The sequence below is a fragment of the Gavialis gangeticus genome, unplaced genomic scaffold, assembly GCF_001723915.1.
Source record: "Gavialis gangeticus isolate Ggan-Ray unplaced genomic scaffold, GavGan_comp1, whole genome shotgun sequence".
NCBI classification, from domain to species: domain Eukaryota; kingdom Metazoa; phylum Chordata; order Crocodylia; family Gavialidae; genus Gavialis; species Gavialis gangeticus.
The window spans coordinates 9,840,996-9,856,984 of NW_017729029.1; the positions used below are offsets into that span (position 1 = coordinate 9,840,996).

The following is a 15,989-nucleotide window of genomic DNA, read 5'->3' on the forward strand; positions in this document are numbered from 1 at the left end:
TGCGCATCCACCTCCCTTGGGTTCAAGCAGGCCCTCAACCCAACCACCAGCCTTTCACTAAGCAGTGATAGTTTCTCTGGGGACTTTAAGTGAGGAGCCCAGGTTAAGGCTGCCCAAGCCTAGCAGTCCACCAGGCTTGCATGGTCCAAGTGTACCAGTTCCTACTGCCAAAGGCACACAAGGAAGTGATGTGGTCAGTACCATCTGCTTGCCCTCTACCCCGAGAGTGCAAATGACCAAGTACCCACTGACAGTTGGATCATCTGGGAGCAACTTGCAAAGTGAGGCTTCAAGTCACCCCTGGATGTGTACAGATACATCATACTTGCTCTGCTAATGCACCTGGCCCCCTCAGGGATCATAACATGGGGCACAGTGGAGGCTACAGTTCAGCAGACTAGGAATTAGCTTGGAGAGGAGGGGATCTGTACAGCCATTTTCATAGCACCCCCATGCCTGTGCTAGACTCCAGGCCCCAGCCTCGGATTGTGCCTCTCCTGCTTGGCCAGCTGAGCAGGGGTTCCCCTTAAACTCCCCAACTAAGAGCACCAGACATACCCTGGTCATGACCTCCCTGTGGCCACAGCAAGGAAAGCAAGTTTTGTATATGTACCTGAACAGAGGCTTCCTTTTCTTCAGCACACAGGCATGTATGCCTTGGTCTCCAAGGGCATGAGGAGAATTGCAGAGGGCAAGGACCCCTTAGAGGGACAAAAGCACCGCTGTGGGATGGGGAACATGTTTGACTACCACAGCACAGGCTATGAGGACCTGGATGAACTACAGAGGACACCGCAGCCCCTCATCTTCATCATGGAGCTTTTCAAAGTGAGGCTGTGAGGGGAGAGGTGGCTGGGGGGGTGAGGGGGGAGGAGGGTAAAAGGTTTTGAGGGCAGTGATCGGGTGAAGCACAGCTCCTGGTCAATGCAGTAGTGCTCAAAATGGTCCAGACAGGTAGCTCCTCTGGGGCTGTGGGGGAGGGGGGCAGGGAAGGGCAAGCAACAGTGCTTATAAGGAGACTTGAGGAGCACTCAGGGTGAGTGCATGCAGGGTTATCCCTCCCCCTCCCCAGGTAGATGATCCTTCTGCCTACAAGCGAGACACATGGGCCATGAGCAAAGAGGAGAAGCTGGCAGCAGTGCCTGTGTTGCACAGCGAGGGCAACCGGCTCGTCCTGCACAAGAAGTACCATGAGGCAGCTGAGAAGTACCAGGAAGCTGTTATCTGCCTCCGGAACCTCCAAGCCAAGGTGAGCACCCACATGGTGACCAACACCTGCAGGGGGTGTAGCCCAGACAAGCCGGTAACACTTCCCTCCTCAGTTCCTCAACTGTGCTACCACCACCTGCACAGGTCATGCCTGTGGTGCAGAGCTGTGGTAACCACCAGCTTGTCTGTACCTGCAAGATGTCCTCCACAGGGCAGGGGAGCCAAGCAGTTGTTCTAAGCCAGAAAGATCTTAGTCAACCATTGCTTTGCACAGTGTGGTTGCTCCCTGAGTCTGGTACTTCTAGGCTTGTTTTAGGTCTTCCCTGGTACAAAATCCCATAAATAAAATAAGCAAATGGAAAGGGTGAGGTGGGTGATCAGGGCTCACTATGAGTGCTCCAGACTGGCCATTGAACCAGAGAGGTGCCTGAAGGGCATGCAAGTGGTAGGGTGTGGCTAGCAGAGGGTGTACTCAGGGTGTCTCACCCCATAGGAGCCAGTGGACTCCACTTACCAAACCTGTCTGTTCAGCTGCCTTGGAACATTGCTAGGATGCTCCCCAGCTATGTATGACACCTGCCTTGGAGAGCAGCACACCTTGACCTGCATGTTGCTGGCTTTGTGAGCAGGAGAAGCCCTGGGAGGAGGACTGGCTGAAGCTGCAGAATCTCATGACACCCCTCATGCTGAACTATTGCCAGTGCCAGCTGGAGCTGGGCGAGTACTATGAGGTCTTGGAGCACACTACCGAGATCCTTCAGAAAAACCACGGTAAGGGCAGTAGAGCAGGCCCCTCCACCTGCCTCCCAGACTCTAATCCCTTCAGTCCTGGCAAGAAGTGGCCTCTGTGCTGCTTCTGATCCCCAGGACCTAATTTTCTTTAACTGCTGCCTCAGATGCCACCTCCTACTCTGCCTCTTTCACTTAGGAAGCTTAGCATCCTCTGTTGAGCTTCTCCTGCCCACAAATTGCACTGCCTATGTGAGGTTTGGCCATAGAATTTAGTTGCAGCTGAAGCTCCTCTTGATGAGGGCAGTGGCAGAGCCAGCGATATAAGCTAACCTTCTACTGCAGAGCATCAGAGCCATTCCCAGGCTGGGGAGGAGCTTGCACTCTGGCTGAGAGATGGGGTAGGTCTCTCATCCACTGGTTTTCCCCTCTGAGAACTCTAGGTTGCAGCAAAAGGGAAAACACTTTACACCAGGCATGATTTAGACTGTGGCACTCATCACCAGACAGAAGCTCAGAGCTTAGGAGGATTTTAGAAATTCGACATGGACTATGAAAACATCTCATGCTTGGATATAAAGCCTTCATGGTCCAGTGCATGAATAAACCCCCCTGACTGATAGGGGCTCCTAAGAAGCTTCCCCACTCAGCAGGCCATGCTATAATTGTCCATGCTGCAGTTTCATGCACTTTCCTGTGAAGTGGCTAGTACTGGCCAAAGCTAGGATACTGGACCAGATGGAGCAGCTTCAGTTGATCTGCCTTTGCAGACTGGACACTGGACTCCTTTTGGGTGTCAGGGGACAAGAAGAGAGTAAAACTGTGGAGCAAGTGTGGGCTCCCATACCCTGCTGCTCTTGCTAGAGGAGTAAGCAGAGACTAAGTCTGCTTTTGCTTATCCATTTGGAAGGCTCAGAAGGGCTGTTGGGCTCCAGCAGGAGACCTGTATGGCCATCTTCTGTGGGCAGAGCTGCTGGATATGGGTCAGAGCCTGGGACAGCTGAACAGGAGGAGAGCTCACCTCAGTTTTTCTCCACTCTTATAGAAAATGCAAAGGCCTATTTCAAGCGTGCAAAGGCCCATGCTGCTGTCTGGAATGAAAAGGAGGCACGGAATGACTTCTTGCAGGCGGCTCAGCTGGATCCATCAATGGCAGCAGCTGCGAAAAAAGAGATGAAGATCTTGGGGGAAAGGATGAGGAAAAAACATGTTGAAGATCGCAAGAGATACCAGGGGCTCTTTCAGCAGCCTCAGCCTGAGGGAGCAGCAACAGGGGAGGAGCAGCAGGCAGGAGGTGGGGATGCTACAGCTGGTAGTGAGGAGGGAGGCAGAGGTTGGGAGAAGTCAGAGACAGGATTGGGAACAGAGTGCTTCAGAGCAGAGAGGAAAGAAGCTGACCAAGAGAATTCCAGGGAAGAGCTGAGGGTAGAAGCAGCAACACTTAAAGAGAACAGGCGGAGGGAAGGACCTGGTCAGGTGAGTTCTAGGGCAGAGATAATGGAGGAGGAAGAGGAACATGGAGAGAACAGACAGAGGGAAGAACCACACCAGGGGAATTCTGGGACTGCAGAAGTCCCTGGCCAGACCAGACAAAGGAAAGAACCAGATCAAGGGAACTCTGAGGTCCCAGATGAGACCAAAGACAGGGAAAAACAGGAGCAGGAGAATTCTGTGCCAGAGACAAGGATAGAAGAGGAAGGACAGGGGGACAGCTGGCAGAGGGAAGAAACAGAAAAGAGAAATACAGGGCTGGGTGAGTCAATGCCTGGGGAAGAGAACACCAAGATGCAAGAATTGGAGCAGGGCAATTCAGGGGCAGAAAAGGTGGGACTTGGGGAGGGGAACTTAGAAGGAAAGAAGAAAGTCCAAGGCCATGGGAGCTTCAAGGCCGACAGCGGAACTGAAGAGGCAGAACTTGGGGAAAAAAGCACTCCAAAGAAAGACCCAGACCTAGGCGGCAGTGGGGCAGGGGAGACAGGACATGGAGAAGGGACTGCAGAAACATGGATGGAAGGACCAGACCAGAGGGACTGTGGTCAAGAGAGTACGACAAGAGAGGAGGAGCTCAGAGAAGAGAGCACAAGAGGGGAAGAACCAGGGCAAGGCAGTTCTGGGACAGAGACAGGCCTTGAGGAAGGATCAGACCAAGGGAATTTTGGGGACAGTGGAAGTGTGGAAGATACAGGTGATGGAGAAGAAAACATAGCAGAGAAAGAAGAGCAGACAGAAGAAACAAAGCAAGGGAGCTGCAGCAAAGGCAGAGCAGGGGAAGGCCAAAGGAAGTGTGGGACAGAGAGAGAGGCTGCAGAGCCAAGCCCTGGAAAAGGTGGCTCTGGTGAGGGGCCTGTGGCAGAAAGCCAAGGAGGGAGCCCAGAGGTGGATGGAGAATGGGAAAGGAGAGCTGAAGGGCACTGCTGCTCCAACACAGCAGAGCAGAGCTTAGAGGAGAGGACATGGCAGGGGGGAGACCATGGCAGGAAACCTCAAGAAGACTGCTGAGAAGTATCAGACACTTCCTGGCCAACAAACTGGAATGAGGCCAGCACTGAAGGCACATGCTGCTCGTCAAGCAGGGGAAGATGGGTGGGTCAAGCGTCCTTCACCCTATGCAGGACAGAGTGAGCAGGGGATGGGTATAGCAGGATGGGCTGCACCATTTGGAGCTCCTCTGCCCTGAAAGAGCCTCTGGCCCCCAGGGCTAGGCTTCCTGAAAGATGACTGAGCTCTTTGGTGCCTGCCAGGTCCTTGGGGTACATGGTGCTTCCCTTCCTGTCAGGGCTTCACTGCCTGCTGAGATCAGAGTAATCACCACAGCCAGGCTGGCAGGAGCCAGTGCTATCAATGTCATCTCCTTCTCTCTACCTTCACAGTATGACAGATGCCTCCTGTTCCCCAAACTGTCTCTGTGCTCGCAGCCTGAGCCAGGCCTCCTTGCCCCATGCAGTCATCAGCCCTGGCTCCTCTGAAAGTCTTCTTCATGTTTCTGCTGTTGAGTTTGTTTCCTGAGAAATAAAGCACTTTTTTGGCAAGGCTCTGGCTGAACTCTTTCCTGGATGTTGCCAGCATCTTTGAGGCAGCAGTTACATATGTTCACAGGCTGGTCCTGCAGGCTGAGTGCTTGCAGGAAAGCTTTGCTGTCTATGCACAACTCCCAAGCAGGGTTCTCCTGTACATGGTGGCCCTGCATCTTTGCCCAGTATTCAGGCAATCCCCATCCTGTGGGATGTGCAGGCTGAAGTCCAAGGGCAGAACACAGAAAGAGTTACTTTGCTCTAACTATGAGCCTTTCCCTTCCCCATTGACTTAGGCTGCACTTTGCTCCTTGTTGATAGTGGGGAGAGGAGGTTTCAGGCACTCCAGAGGCCCAAGTGGATTCTCACCGGAGGCAATGGGTGGGCTGTCCAGATGGAGCAGGTGGAAGAAACTGAATGGGGCCCTGAAAAAAAAAATTCTTTGCTCTCGATTGCAGAGACCTGGCTTCAGTCTATAAACAAGGGAGGGAGGGTAAATCTGAGTGTTAAGGCTCCTAGACTCTCTCTGATTTTAGGGCCAGTCCTTTGCCTTAGTGTCTCAGTTTGCCCACTTGCATTTTTTAGACCTGGCCAAAGAACATCTGGAAAGCACTTTGTGCTTCCAGATGAACAAGCCTAGTGCTGTTAGAGTGAAGGAAAGGCAGTGGTAACCTGCTAGCTGAAAACAACCCTGGTAGAGAAGGTCACACCAGAAGAGTGACAGGGTGGGGAGTGTGGACATTTCTTAAGGCACCCAGTGGCTCCTGTTTGTTTGCCCATTTATGCTGTGACTGCACAGAAGAAAAGCTTTGCAAACAGGAGCATGTAACTTAAGACTGCAAAGGCCAGGTGACACTTTGTAAAATGAGCATTGACAGGAAGAGAACAAACACCAGTCTGATCTGAGCAGAGAAGGGATCTGGGAAGTGCCACCTCCTTCCTGCACTATGGCTTCCCCTAGTATGCTTGCAGCCTCCTGCCTGCTTGCTGATAATGACAGACTGGTCGCCGGACCAGCAGTGCTTGGGAAGAGGCTGGAGCATGCTGTGGGCTTACACTGACAGAACTGCTAATGAGGACCTTGCTGCAGAACCTTTAGTCCTGGTGATGGCGTGAGAACAGAAGCAGCAGCCTGCTCCATTTCCAAATACACCCTGGAATCTGCAAATGCTGATGGGGGGGCGGGGGAAAGATGCATGTTATCTGAGCAAATCTGATCTAGAGCTGGTTTGCAGACACCACCATGGGGAACCACAGAACAGGGTGGCCAGGCACATGCCAGGAAGGGGAGTCAGGAATGGACAACTCCACAGAGATATGCCCACAGGGGAGGGTCCTTCAGTACCTGCCACTTGGCAGAAGGAATCTCTGAGACAACCAGGGAAGCCCACAGCAACCCTCCTCAACAGGGAAGGGGAAGCCCAGAGAAATAAGAGGCCGAAGTACCAGCCAGGATATCAATAGAAATACAAATTTATTCTCTTTCCAGAGCAGAAATGGAGAGAAGCCAGTGAGGACAGAACCAAGCAAATGGTAACTCCAGTGTTAGCCACTTTGTTCCCCTCCCAGCTCCATCCCAGTGCAGTAACAGAAATCCTGACTTCGCTCATGCACAGCACAACTCTGCATGTGCTGGAGTGTCCCAGAGGAGGGCATAGCCAGTCTAGGTCAAACTTTTATGCAGGCACAGGACTTGTGCAGGGACAGAGATCTCTGATCCTCTACTGCTGCCCTTCCAGTAGAGGATAAGGGAAAGACTCTGAGGGGCAGAAGGAGGAAGCTCCAAACGGGCAGAAAATTGGAGTCTATCAACTTTAAACAGTGACTTTATAGCGAGTCCCCTGCTGTTACCTTTATCCAGCAGGAAGTTTGTATCAGGGCCTAGACTTGCACTCACAGCAAGGAGAAAACATTTGAAAGTGGGGAACCAAATACAGGTTTGGCAGGAGGGAATTAAGAGTCCCTGGATGACACAGGGCAGGTTTGAGGCAGCAGAATGCCCTGAGTGGGATGGATGGACGGCAGAGTGCAGGGAGTGCCTGGGGCCAAAGCAGCAAGTACCAGGTGGCAGTGCTTTAGTAAAGCCACAGGAAGCACTTCTGGGCAGGGCCTGCCAGTCCCTCACACCAGTTTTACTTCACTGTCTAGGCACCAGCTTGCTCAGTGGAAAAATAAATACTCACTCTGGAGCTCAGCTCCTGCATATGCCAGTGCTGTCTTATTTGGAGCTCTTGCTTGCACCCCAAGGAGGGGAGTCACAGTGGAAGCTGCTAACCCATTTTGGAGGTACTTTTGCCTTTCTTCCTTCTGCAGCTCCACACCAGGGCCACCTCCAGCCAGCATCGCATTCAGATCTGCCTTTCTCCTCTCAGAACAACAAATAGGCCTGTTAGCACTTTCCAACAAACAAACATCTCCCAGCCCAGCCAGCTCCCCACAACAGGGTGATTCCTACTCAGCAGGCCACTCAGCCTGGACCTCCACAGCTCGGAAAGCCAAAGGACCCTGTGGGGATCCCCATGTCCTGGTCTGCTTTCAGTGCTCTCGGGCTCTGAGCTTTGTGCTGTCCCAGCAGACAGAGCACAGGGGAGCAGCCCTGGTTCTGCACTTGCTTCTCTTGCCTAGTGCCCGAGCCAGGCAAAGGAGGCAACATGGAAAATGTCCTGCTCCATCCCTGTCTGGATGAAGCACAGCCTGTTTCTTCTGCAGGCACTGGTTGACTGGAGCTCTGTAACGGCACAACGCAGCTCCCCCAGTGAGCAGCAACTACTCGGTTCAGGGCTCCCAGGAGATACAGACCAACCAGCAGGGTGTGAGCACATCTCAGGCCTCTGGAAGTGCAGAGCTCAGAGGAGCATTCTTCACAGCCTGCAGCAGCATCTCCCCTGCCCAAGCTTTCTGCAGTGGTCCCAAGCAACCACCAGGCTGTCTCTGAAGCAAACTGTGGTCCTTGGCTACATGGAGGCATCCCCAGGCAAGAAGTGCTCTCGGGCTGCTGCTCAAAATGTTCTTGGCAGGGAACACATCTACACAGCCCTCCACAAATGCTTTTTTGTCATTCCTAACGCATGGTGCCTTTAACTCCCTGCCACAGTCATGTTAGCACACCACACAACCCTCTGAAGCTGGCCTAGTACAAGACAGTCCAGCACATGTTGCCACTCAATACACACCAAGAAGCCAAATATAAACATGCTACATCAAGGCCAATACCTGAATCCACCCCTCTGTAATATAAAACGTGCTACAGCAATCCTAACAACCTACAGTTCTTCCAGGGTGCAACATAGAAGAGCAAGCCACAGTGCTACTAATGGAGACCAAAAATCCACAGGACTGTCAGTGCACAATATCAGCACAAAGTCACTGCAACTCCACTGCACTACAAAAGGCCACGTACCACATAATCCACAACACACGGCACCAAACAAGACCCACAGCATTACACCTCTACTACACAACACATCAAACATAAGAGAACAAAGACCTTCCAACACACAGCACCCTACTTCAAAAGTGAACGTAACAGTGCCTTCAATGTACCACAGTAAAGGAAGTCTACTAGTCTGCACCATACTTTGGCAATCCTAATGTCATCTACAGCACCTTTGCTACACAACGGCAAACAGCAGCAAAAGCCAGAACTTTTCCAAACACAAGCCCAAGAGTCATGCAAGGTCTCCATGATCTACACGATTTTGGCCATGGAATTCTGTTAGAAATGCCTTGTGATGCAACTTTTTGGAGAAACAGCAGCCCTAACACAGCCTACATACAGCATTCTACCCTGGTCTTCACAAACCTTTCCATCAGGCTAAAACAATTCAATCTCATTGCTTCACAGCCTACAACCTCCATTAGAGCAATAAAGAAAGAACATTTCACTCCTTTCCCAACTTGTTCCCACTGCAAAATACTTCTCAGCACTTGAACTCCACCGCCTTCTCAGACATAACGCTTTTCCCTACACAAACAGCTTGCAGAACCTTCTAGATCCAAGAGCTTCCAAGGTATCCTTCTTGGATAACATACTGCTACACTACAAGACACCAGGGAATCTTGCATGCTTGCAAAACTTTTGCACTCCACCCTGGTACCAAATACTTCCCTCATTTAAGAAAGAGATCCCTGGATTATAGCAAATGATCTAAGGTTCCAAAGTCCAGTGACAGGAAGCAAGATTTTAGAAGTATGGTGGAGGTCATCAGAGTTCAGTTCCATCTCCTTTCTCTAAAATAACATCAAAATACACCTCACAGTATATAATGGATCGCCCAATGCCATGATGACCACAAGGGTTCAGTGGCACTTCTAGTTCTCCCATCTCTCCTTTAACCCCTGGCGGAAAAAAGGAGCTGTCAGTTGTAGATTCTTACCTATCAGCCAGAGAAGCAGAGGAGTCCTTGCCAGGTACAGTGGATGTGGAACTGCTAACAGACATAACAATACTAGAGAACAGCCAAAGGGCCAGAAATTTCAAATGCCAACAGGGAGATAAACACAAGGAACCTGCTGTCACATCCCTCAGCCTGATGGAAGCAGGGCTGCCTATTCCACTTAACCTCATTTCCCTCACGGAAGGGATAGGGGCCCCTTGCTGAACTATGAGGGGGAAGTTGTGGAACAGGCCTGCGTGTTACAGTAAGCAAACACAGCTCACAGAAGCAAGTCCTGGATCAACAGACCAGTGCCACTAGTCTGATGCCACAAGAGTTTCTGCTCCAGAGGCAGCACAACCTGGGCATCTTGACAGGGAGCTGGGAGAGTATGAGATGGTGCACAAGGTGCCTGTCCCCACAGAAGCAAATGTTGGTCTAGACCAAAACAGCAAGGCGCAAATTAACACTTCACAAGGTATTAGAATTTAATATGCAAGTGAGTCCATGATAGTATTTGAGTACAGAATATATATATATAAAATATATATATATATGCAAATTAAATGATAAGGTGCTCTATTATAAAGCTTCTCTTGAGATAAGGCTACTTAGCTGGGCTGAAGCTGTAATATTGACTCCTCCCCCCCCATCCCACCCCCCATTCTCCCCAGTGCTGTTCCCATTGGGGTGGTACCTCTGAAAGTAGTGGGAGACACTGGGGTACCGGGCCATTGGAGAGAGCTCAGTTCCTGAGACTGGCAGCTTTGCACGGTTAAAAACTGAGTTTTAAAAAAAGATCCTTTGTGGTCAATGAGTTTTCAGTGGCTGTGGGAGTGTCTGGAGACTGGTACCCCGCTGGAACTGGAAGCAGACCCACATAGCTGAAGGAGGTCAGGCAGGGTTGCGCTTTGCCATCTGCTGCAGGCATCATCCTTTCCTGACTCACAAGCAGGGTGAGAGTTTGTGACCAGTAAACAGAAGGAGCGGAGCCTATACACCACACTCAACACCATTTTAGTGTTGCATTCAGTCCCTGCTTTCCTCTGCCTCCTTTACAGAGTTCCTTAAATCCAGCGCCCAGAGCATTAGGTCAGGACTGGTTGACCCTCAGGACAGCTCCAAAGAGCCTGCAGTCACATTCCCATGTGGTCAATGAGTATTCCCCTGAGATCTTCTGAAGTTGGTGAGCATCATGGATGACTTTCCAGTGGGGTGCCCCAAGGAGAGTCCAAGTGAAGCCTGCCACAGGGAAGCGCGATGGCATGAGTAGGGAGAGGAGAGCAGCCAAGCAGCTGGTTAGACAAAGCCTCTTACTCGTGGGAGATGTTAGATAAGGGAGGTCATACCTGAAAGAAAAACCAACAGGTCATGTAAGATGAAACTGGGGAGCGACCTGGTTAGTGCTAGAATGCTAATTACCTATGCAGAAGGTACAGGTCAGGGTCAGGAGAGCCTTGGAGAAAGCATTTCTCATTACCACAGTGTAGTGTTCTTAACCTGAATGAGTTCCCTGCTCCCCCCTCAGCACAATGTCTTTTGTGGTGGGGCATGGAAGGAGGCTCACCTGAGGAAATGCAGACCCCTAACAAGCACATGGATAAGAGGAAGAGCCATGTCTACTCAGAGGATTACCAGATACATTGCCGCAAGCAGCAGCCTAGGATTAGATGCGTTAAGTGCCAACCCCTAGCAGAGGGCAAAGCAGGCGCTGTGAGAAGAGAGTAGGCCATTCAGATTAGCACTAGCTATCAAATATTCTCAGTGGAGCACAGGCTGTGGGAGCTTCTAAGACAGGGGTTCCCAAATTGTGGTATACGTACCCCTGGGGGTATGCAAGACATCTCTGGGGGGTACACAAGAGAAACTGTATAATGATGGATTTAATTTTCGTTCCAATTGGCATTTAAGGGATTAAAATATAAAACGTATCCTGGTAGGGGTATGTGGGCAGCTGGTAAACTTGGAAGGGGCTATGCAAAAAGAAAAAAAGTTTGGGAACCTCTGCTTTAAGAGACCTAGAGGAATTTTGTCAGCTAGGCTGAACCATCTAACCTAAAACCACTCAGGAAACAGAAGCACCGTGCTCTGGACTGGGATGGATAAAGGAGCTGATCAGGGAGACTAAGACACTGGGAGCCTGATGGGGTCATGCATGTTCATCTTCAAGAGACATGTAAGCCCAGCAGAGCATCAGTCTGTTCAGCATAGAAGGCTCCCTTGTCTGGCTGGATTCACCTAGGAGAGAGCTGAACTGGCTGCAATTCTCAGCAATTGTGGATCTCTTCCACAATCAGGGAGGATTCCTCCCTTGAGATCTATGGCACAGCAAGGAGTCTAAGCAGCACTTTGGCAGTCTGGCAGCAGCGTACAGCTGCAGGATTGGCTGGATTAGGGTTAGGGCTTCACATAAACCAAGCAAGATACTGAACGATGACACTCATCTCAGTGAGGAATATGAAGCCAGTGAAGGGGATTTCAGTCGACTACCTCGAGAATTGGGGAAAGCATTTCTTAGTTTCTCCATGATGTCCTCCAAACACACACTGACATCCTGCGTCTTGGGCTCTACCTCATCTGGGAGAAGGGGAGAGAAGGGAGAGCTGTAGTTAGCAGTGCTGTCCAGAGATCACAACCTGTACTGATACCAGCCAAGGTAATGCATCTACAGTGCAGGACAATGCAATCAAGAAACTGATGCCCTATTCATTTGATGAACTAGGCAGTGCAGGGCCAGTTGTAAAGCCACTGGTTGTAGAGCCCTGGAAAGTGCAGCTCTCTGTCTGATTGCAGAGCAGCATAGGTCTGACTACTGTAGCTCCTCATTACAGAGAATACACTCACAGGCCTCTCCTCCAGCAAAACAGCTCAGTCCCATGGACAAACAACCAATGTGTTCCATCAGACTGACCTAAGAGGCAGCCCAGACAGATAGCTGGGGGCTGTTAATTGGCACAAAAGGAACTCAGCCCAGTTCCAGGCCCTCACCTGCAGCTTCAGTGTCAGGGGTGTTGTGCTCCTTGTCCTTAAGCTGACTGCTCTCTGACTGGTGGGGAGAGGAAGCCAAGGAGGAGGCTGCAGAGCCATTGCCATCTGACTCTGCTGGCGGCTGGAAAGAGAAAGGAAACTTTATAAAAACCACCTCCTGGTCACATTCCTTCTTCCCTGGAACCTTCTGTCCCTACATTTGCAGTACCTGTCCTCATGTCAGGCTCCCCTCACCCCTGAAGACAACTACTTCTTTTCCTAACCCCTGATCATACCAAAGATGCTGATCTGAGACCTTCTCTGCATCCTCCCCAGGAAGGTACCTGCAGTAGCAGCTCCCTCAGACGGTGCAGCTGGGACTCCAGCTGCTTGTTGTGATCTTCCAGGATCTGCATTCTGGTCTCCAAACGGCTCTTGTGCTGCCGAAGGATCCTTGCCTCAGCCAGGAGCTCATCACTGTGTGGATCTTGGACTGATTCAGGAGATCCCTCTGCCAGGGTTGGAGACTCTGCTGCTTCTTCGTGCTGCCATTTCAAACGCCTCAGCTCTCCTTGGAGGATCCTGGGAAGAGAAAGACAAGATCATCCACCTGCTCCAGAAATAAAGCTGGAATCACAAAGTGGGCCCCCAGAAACACTTGTGTGCCTGGGCTTGACAACGCACTGAAGAGCAGAAATCCAGCCACAGGAGCCTTAGATGATCAGGTGCAGTTGAGGGCTTTGGTCTTTCCAAGTTCTCTGCCTTGCCCTGGTTCTACCCCAGTTTCAAGCAGTTTCCAGAAGGTGCACAAACACTTCAATAATGAACTAAAGCCTGAGGGAGAAGGAGGCTTCATCTTGGGTAAACAGTCTCTCTGTAAAGCCAGTTCTATCCACAGCAGAGGGTTCATTGCCATGTGGCCAACAGTAGCACTACCACAGCTCAAGAGAAGAAGCAGGCATGACAGCAAATCAGAGACACAAGAGATGGAAAAGGCCCTCAATGGTCAGCTCAGCTAGGGCCCTGTCCAGGGTAGGCACAAGTGTTCTGTTGGAAACCTTTTCCAGTTTGGATGCAAGTTTGGGGCTTGGGCGATGCAGTGCTGGACTTGGCTCCCCACCACTGGCCCCAGCCTTGGCCCTGTGCTCCGGGCACCCCAGCTCATTCACCCCATAGGGCATGTGGCCAGGAGGATAGGATGGGGCTGCAGGAGGACAAGAAGAGCCATCCAGGAGTGGGACGGGGAAGTGGGGCTGGGATCACAATGCAGTGACAGAGGGCCCAGGGCAAAGTCATGATCTACTGCCCACATGTTCCTGCAACGGGTGCTGGTTCCACAGGCAGGGGCCTGCAGGAAGCAAATCATGGCTCTGCCCAAGCCCCATGCTGTCATCACCCCAAGATCCCAGACTCAGGACTGCCTAGCAGTCGGGGCTTGGGAGCAGAGTGGGTGCACGTGTGCATCCAGCATGCGTGCACCCCCCACCTAAACGCAGTAGTGGCGGCTGATCCCACACAGGTAAGTGAGTAGGGTGAAGGGAGCCAGCACAGCTGCAGAGGATCTGGAAGGGGAGCCCCCCAGATCCCTCAAGTGAGCCAGTAAGAAGCCACACTCCTGAGCCACGCACAGGCAGCGCACGCAAACAGGCATGCTCTGAAGTGTTCGTGCAAGGCGGGCGTGCAGCAGTAACCAAGAAGGAGTCTCCAGCAAGAGAGATAAGATGACTCACAGCTCCACAGACATGGTACGGATGCAGGGAGCGGCTGCTAGGGACCCCACCCCAGTGGTGCCACCTACCCTGGGCTCTATTGAGGCCTCCACCCAGACAGAGCCCCTGGTGAGGTCAGCAGCCTCCTGCCCCCCTGTCTGTGGAGGCTGCCTGGTGGGGACCCGGAGGCTGTGGGTGGGAGAGGGGTCTGGAAGCCCCCTTGCCTGTCCCTCTTGTGCCCAACTTTGGGCCCTGGAGGAGCAGGTGAGGGAACTCCAGGCTGAGGTGAGCAGGCTATGGGGGACCAGGGCTGCGGAGGACAAAATTGACATGTATTTCCATTCTCTGCAGGATCAGTTTTCTAGTGGACAGACCTCCCAGGAGAGATGCACAGCAGAGGAATGGCAGAAGGTGCCCACCAGAACCAGGGCCTCTTGGGCTAGCGTGGTGGTGGCTCCCCAAGTACAACTGGGGAACAGATACGAGGCCCTGGCAGCCTTAGAGGAGAAGGTTGAAGTAGATGCCTCTGGGGGCCAAGATGCCACTCTACGCACGGCACGGTCTGAACAAGGACAGAACACTACGAGGAAGAAACATCGGGTCCTTGTCATCGGGGATTCCATCCTGAGGGGAATGGAGGGTCCCACCTGCCAACCTGACCCCATGGCATGTGAGGTCTGCTGCCTGCCTGGGGCTCGGATTCAGGATATTACAGAGATGATCCCGGACCTCATTCGACCCTCTGACCAGAACCCCATGGTCCTAATCCATGCGGGAATGAATGACGCAGCTGGGAGCAGGCCAGACCGCATCATGAAGGGCTACAAGGCCCTGGGGACCAAGCTCAAGGAGACTGGAGCGCAGGTGGTATTCTCCTCTATTCTCCCAGTAAGTAGATGTGGACGGTGCCATGAGGCCTGCATCGGAGTGGTCAACTGGCGGCTTTGGAGTTGGTGCTACCAGGCAGGCCTTGAGTTGCTTGACGACAACCTGCATTTTCGCGCAGGGGGCGTGCTCGGGTGGGATGGGCTTCACTTCTCCCCTAAAGGCAAGCGTGTCATTTTTTCCAGGTTGGCTGATCTTGTATGGCGTGCTTTAAACTAGCTTTGCCAGGGGGATGGGGCCACAGGGGGACATGAGGACACTTTCCAGCCAAGACAGGTGACGAGCACAAGAAGTACCCAGGCAAGTGACAGGGGTCCAGATAGTCCTAGGATCAAGGGGGGGGGGGCATGCACCCATAGGAGGCCTTAACTGCCTCTATACTAATGCTCATAGTATGGCGAACAGGCAGGAGGAACTTGCCCTCCTGCTAGCTAACACAAACCCAGACATAGTGAGGCTCACTGAAACCTGGTGGGATTCAACCCATGATTGGGCGGTAAACATTAAAGGCTACAGACTGTACAGGCGGGATAGAACTGGGATGGAAAGGCAGGGGCATGGCGCTCTACGTCAAAGAGTAATATACATCCTCAACTAACAGGACGGGGTCAAATGAGGGGCAAACTGAAGTGCTCTGGGTAAGAATACAGCGGGGGTTGAGGGGGAAGGGACTTAACTGTGGGGGTCTACTACAGACCACCCAACCAGGGAGAATTCTCAGGTCAGCTTGCAGATACAGTTAAGTCAAGGGATGTGGTCATCATGGGTGACCTAAACTATCCAGACATTTGCTGGGAAGAGCAGTCAGCCAGGTCTGATCACTCACATAGGTTCCTAGCCGAGATACAGGACCTCCATCTAACCCAGGAGGTGCGCAGCCCCACCAGGGGAAATGCCTTGCTGGACCTGGTCCTGGCCACAGGCAACGACCTGGTGAGGGGACTGCAGGTTTTCAACCACCTGGGTGACAGCGATCATCACCTACTGGAATTCACTACCCAGAGCAGGGTGTCAAAGGCCTGTAGCAAGGCAGTAGCCCTTGAGTTCAGGAGGGCCAATTTCAGTGAGTTAAGGAGATTAGTCAAAGAGGCACTGGAGTCCCA

At 52.1% G+C, this 15,989-nt stretch overlaps 3 protein-coding genes across 9 annotated transcripts in view; 2 read left to right on the forward strand and 1 right to left on the reverse strand.

The window, feature by feature from the left end:
* Positions 1 to 4,190, forward strand: part of TAF7L (TATA-box binding protein associated factor 7 like) — a 15,161-nt gene extending 10,971 nt beyond the window's left edge. For both annotated transcript variants that reach the window (XM_019521216.1, XM_019521215.1), the window contains one exon: positions 4,181 to 4,190. The gene's annotated coding sequence lies outside the window, so the exon portion shown is untranslated. The remainder of the gene's footprint in view (positions 1 to 4,180) is intronic.
* LOC109300531 overlaps positions 1 to 7,152 on the forward strand; it is a 9,451-nt gene extending 2,299 nt beyond the window's left edge. The window contains exons 3-7 of the mRNA XM_019521209.1: positions 640 to 828; positions 1,073 to 1,249; positions 1,839 to 1,980; positions 2,984 to 4,129; positions 4,163 to 7,152. Coding sequence (XP_019376754.1) covers positions 640 to 828; positions 1,073 to 1,249; positions 1,839 to 1,980; positions 2,984 to 4,129; positions 4,163 to 4,437 — 1,929 coding nt within the window. The 3' untranslated portion in view covers positions 4,438 to 7,152. The remainder of the gene's footprint in view (positions 1 to 639; positions 829 to 1,072; positions 1,250 to 1,838; positions 1,981 to 2,983; positions 4,130 to 4,162) is intronic.
* A 2,410-nt stretch (positions 7,153 to 9,562) lies between these two features.
* DRP2 (dystrophin related protein 2) overlaps positions 9,563 to 15,989 on the reverse strand; it is a 68,349-nt gene continuing 61,922 nt past the window's right edge. For 5 of the 6 annotated variants that reach the window (XM_019521203.1, XM_019521202.1, XM_019521206.1 and 2 more), the window contains 3 exons: positions 12,637 to 12,874; positions 12,314 to 12,434; positions 9,563 to 11,902 (listed from right to left, as the gene is read on the reverse strand). In XM_019521203.1, coding sequence (XP_019376748.1) covers positions 11,766 to 11,902; positions 12,314 to 12,434; positions 12,637 to 12,874 — 496 coding nt within the window. In that variant the 3' untranslated portion in view covers positions 9,563 to 11,765. The remainder of the gene's footprint in view (positions 11,903 to 12,313; positions 12,435 to 12,636; positions 12,875 to 15,989) is intronic. The other variant, XM_019521204.1, reaches the window with a different exon arrangement.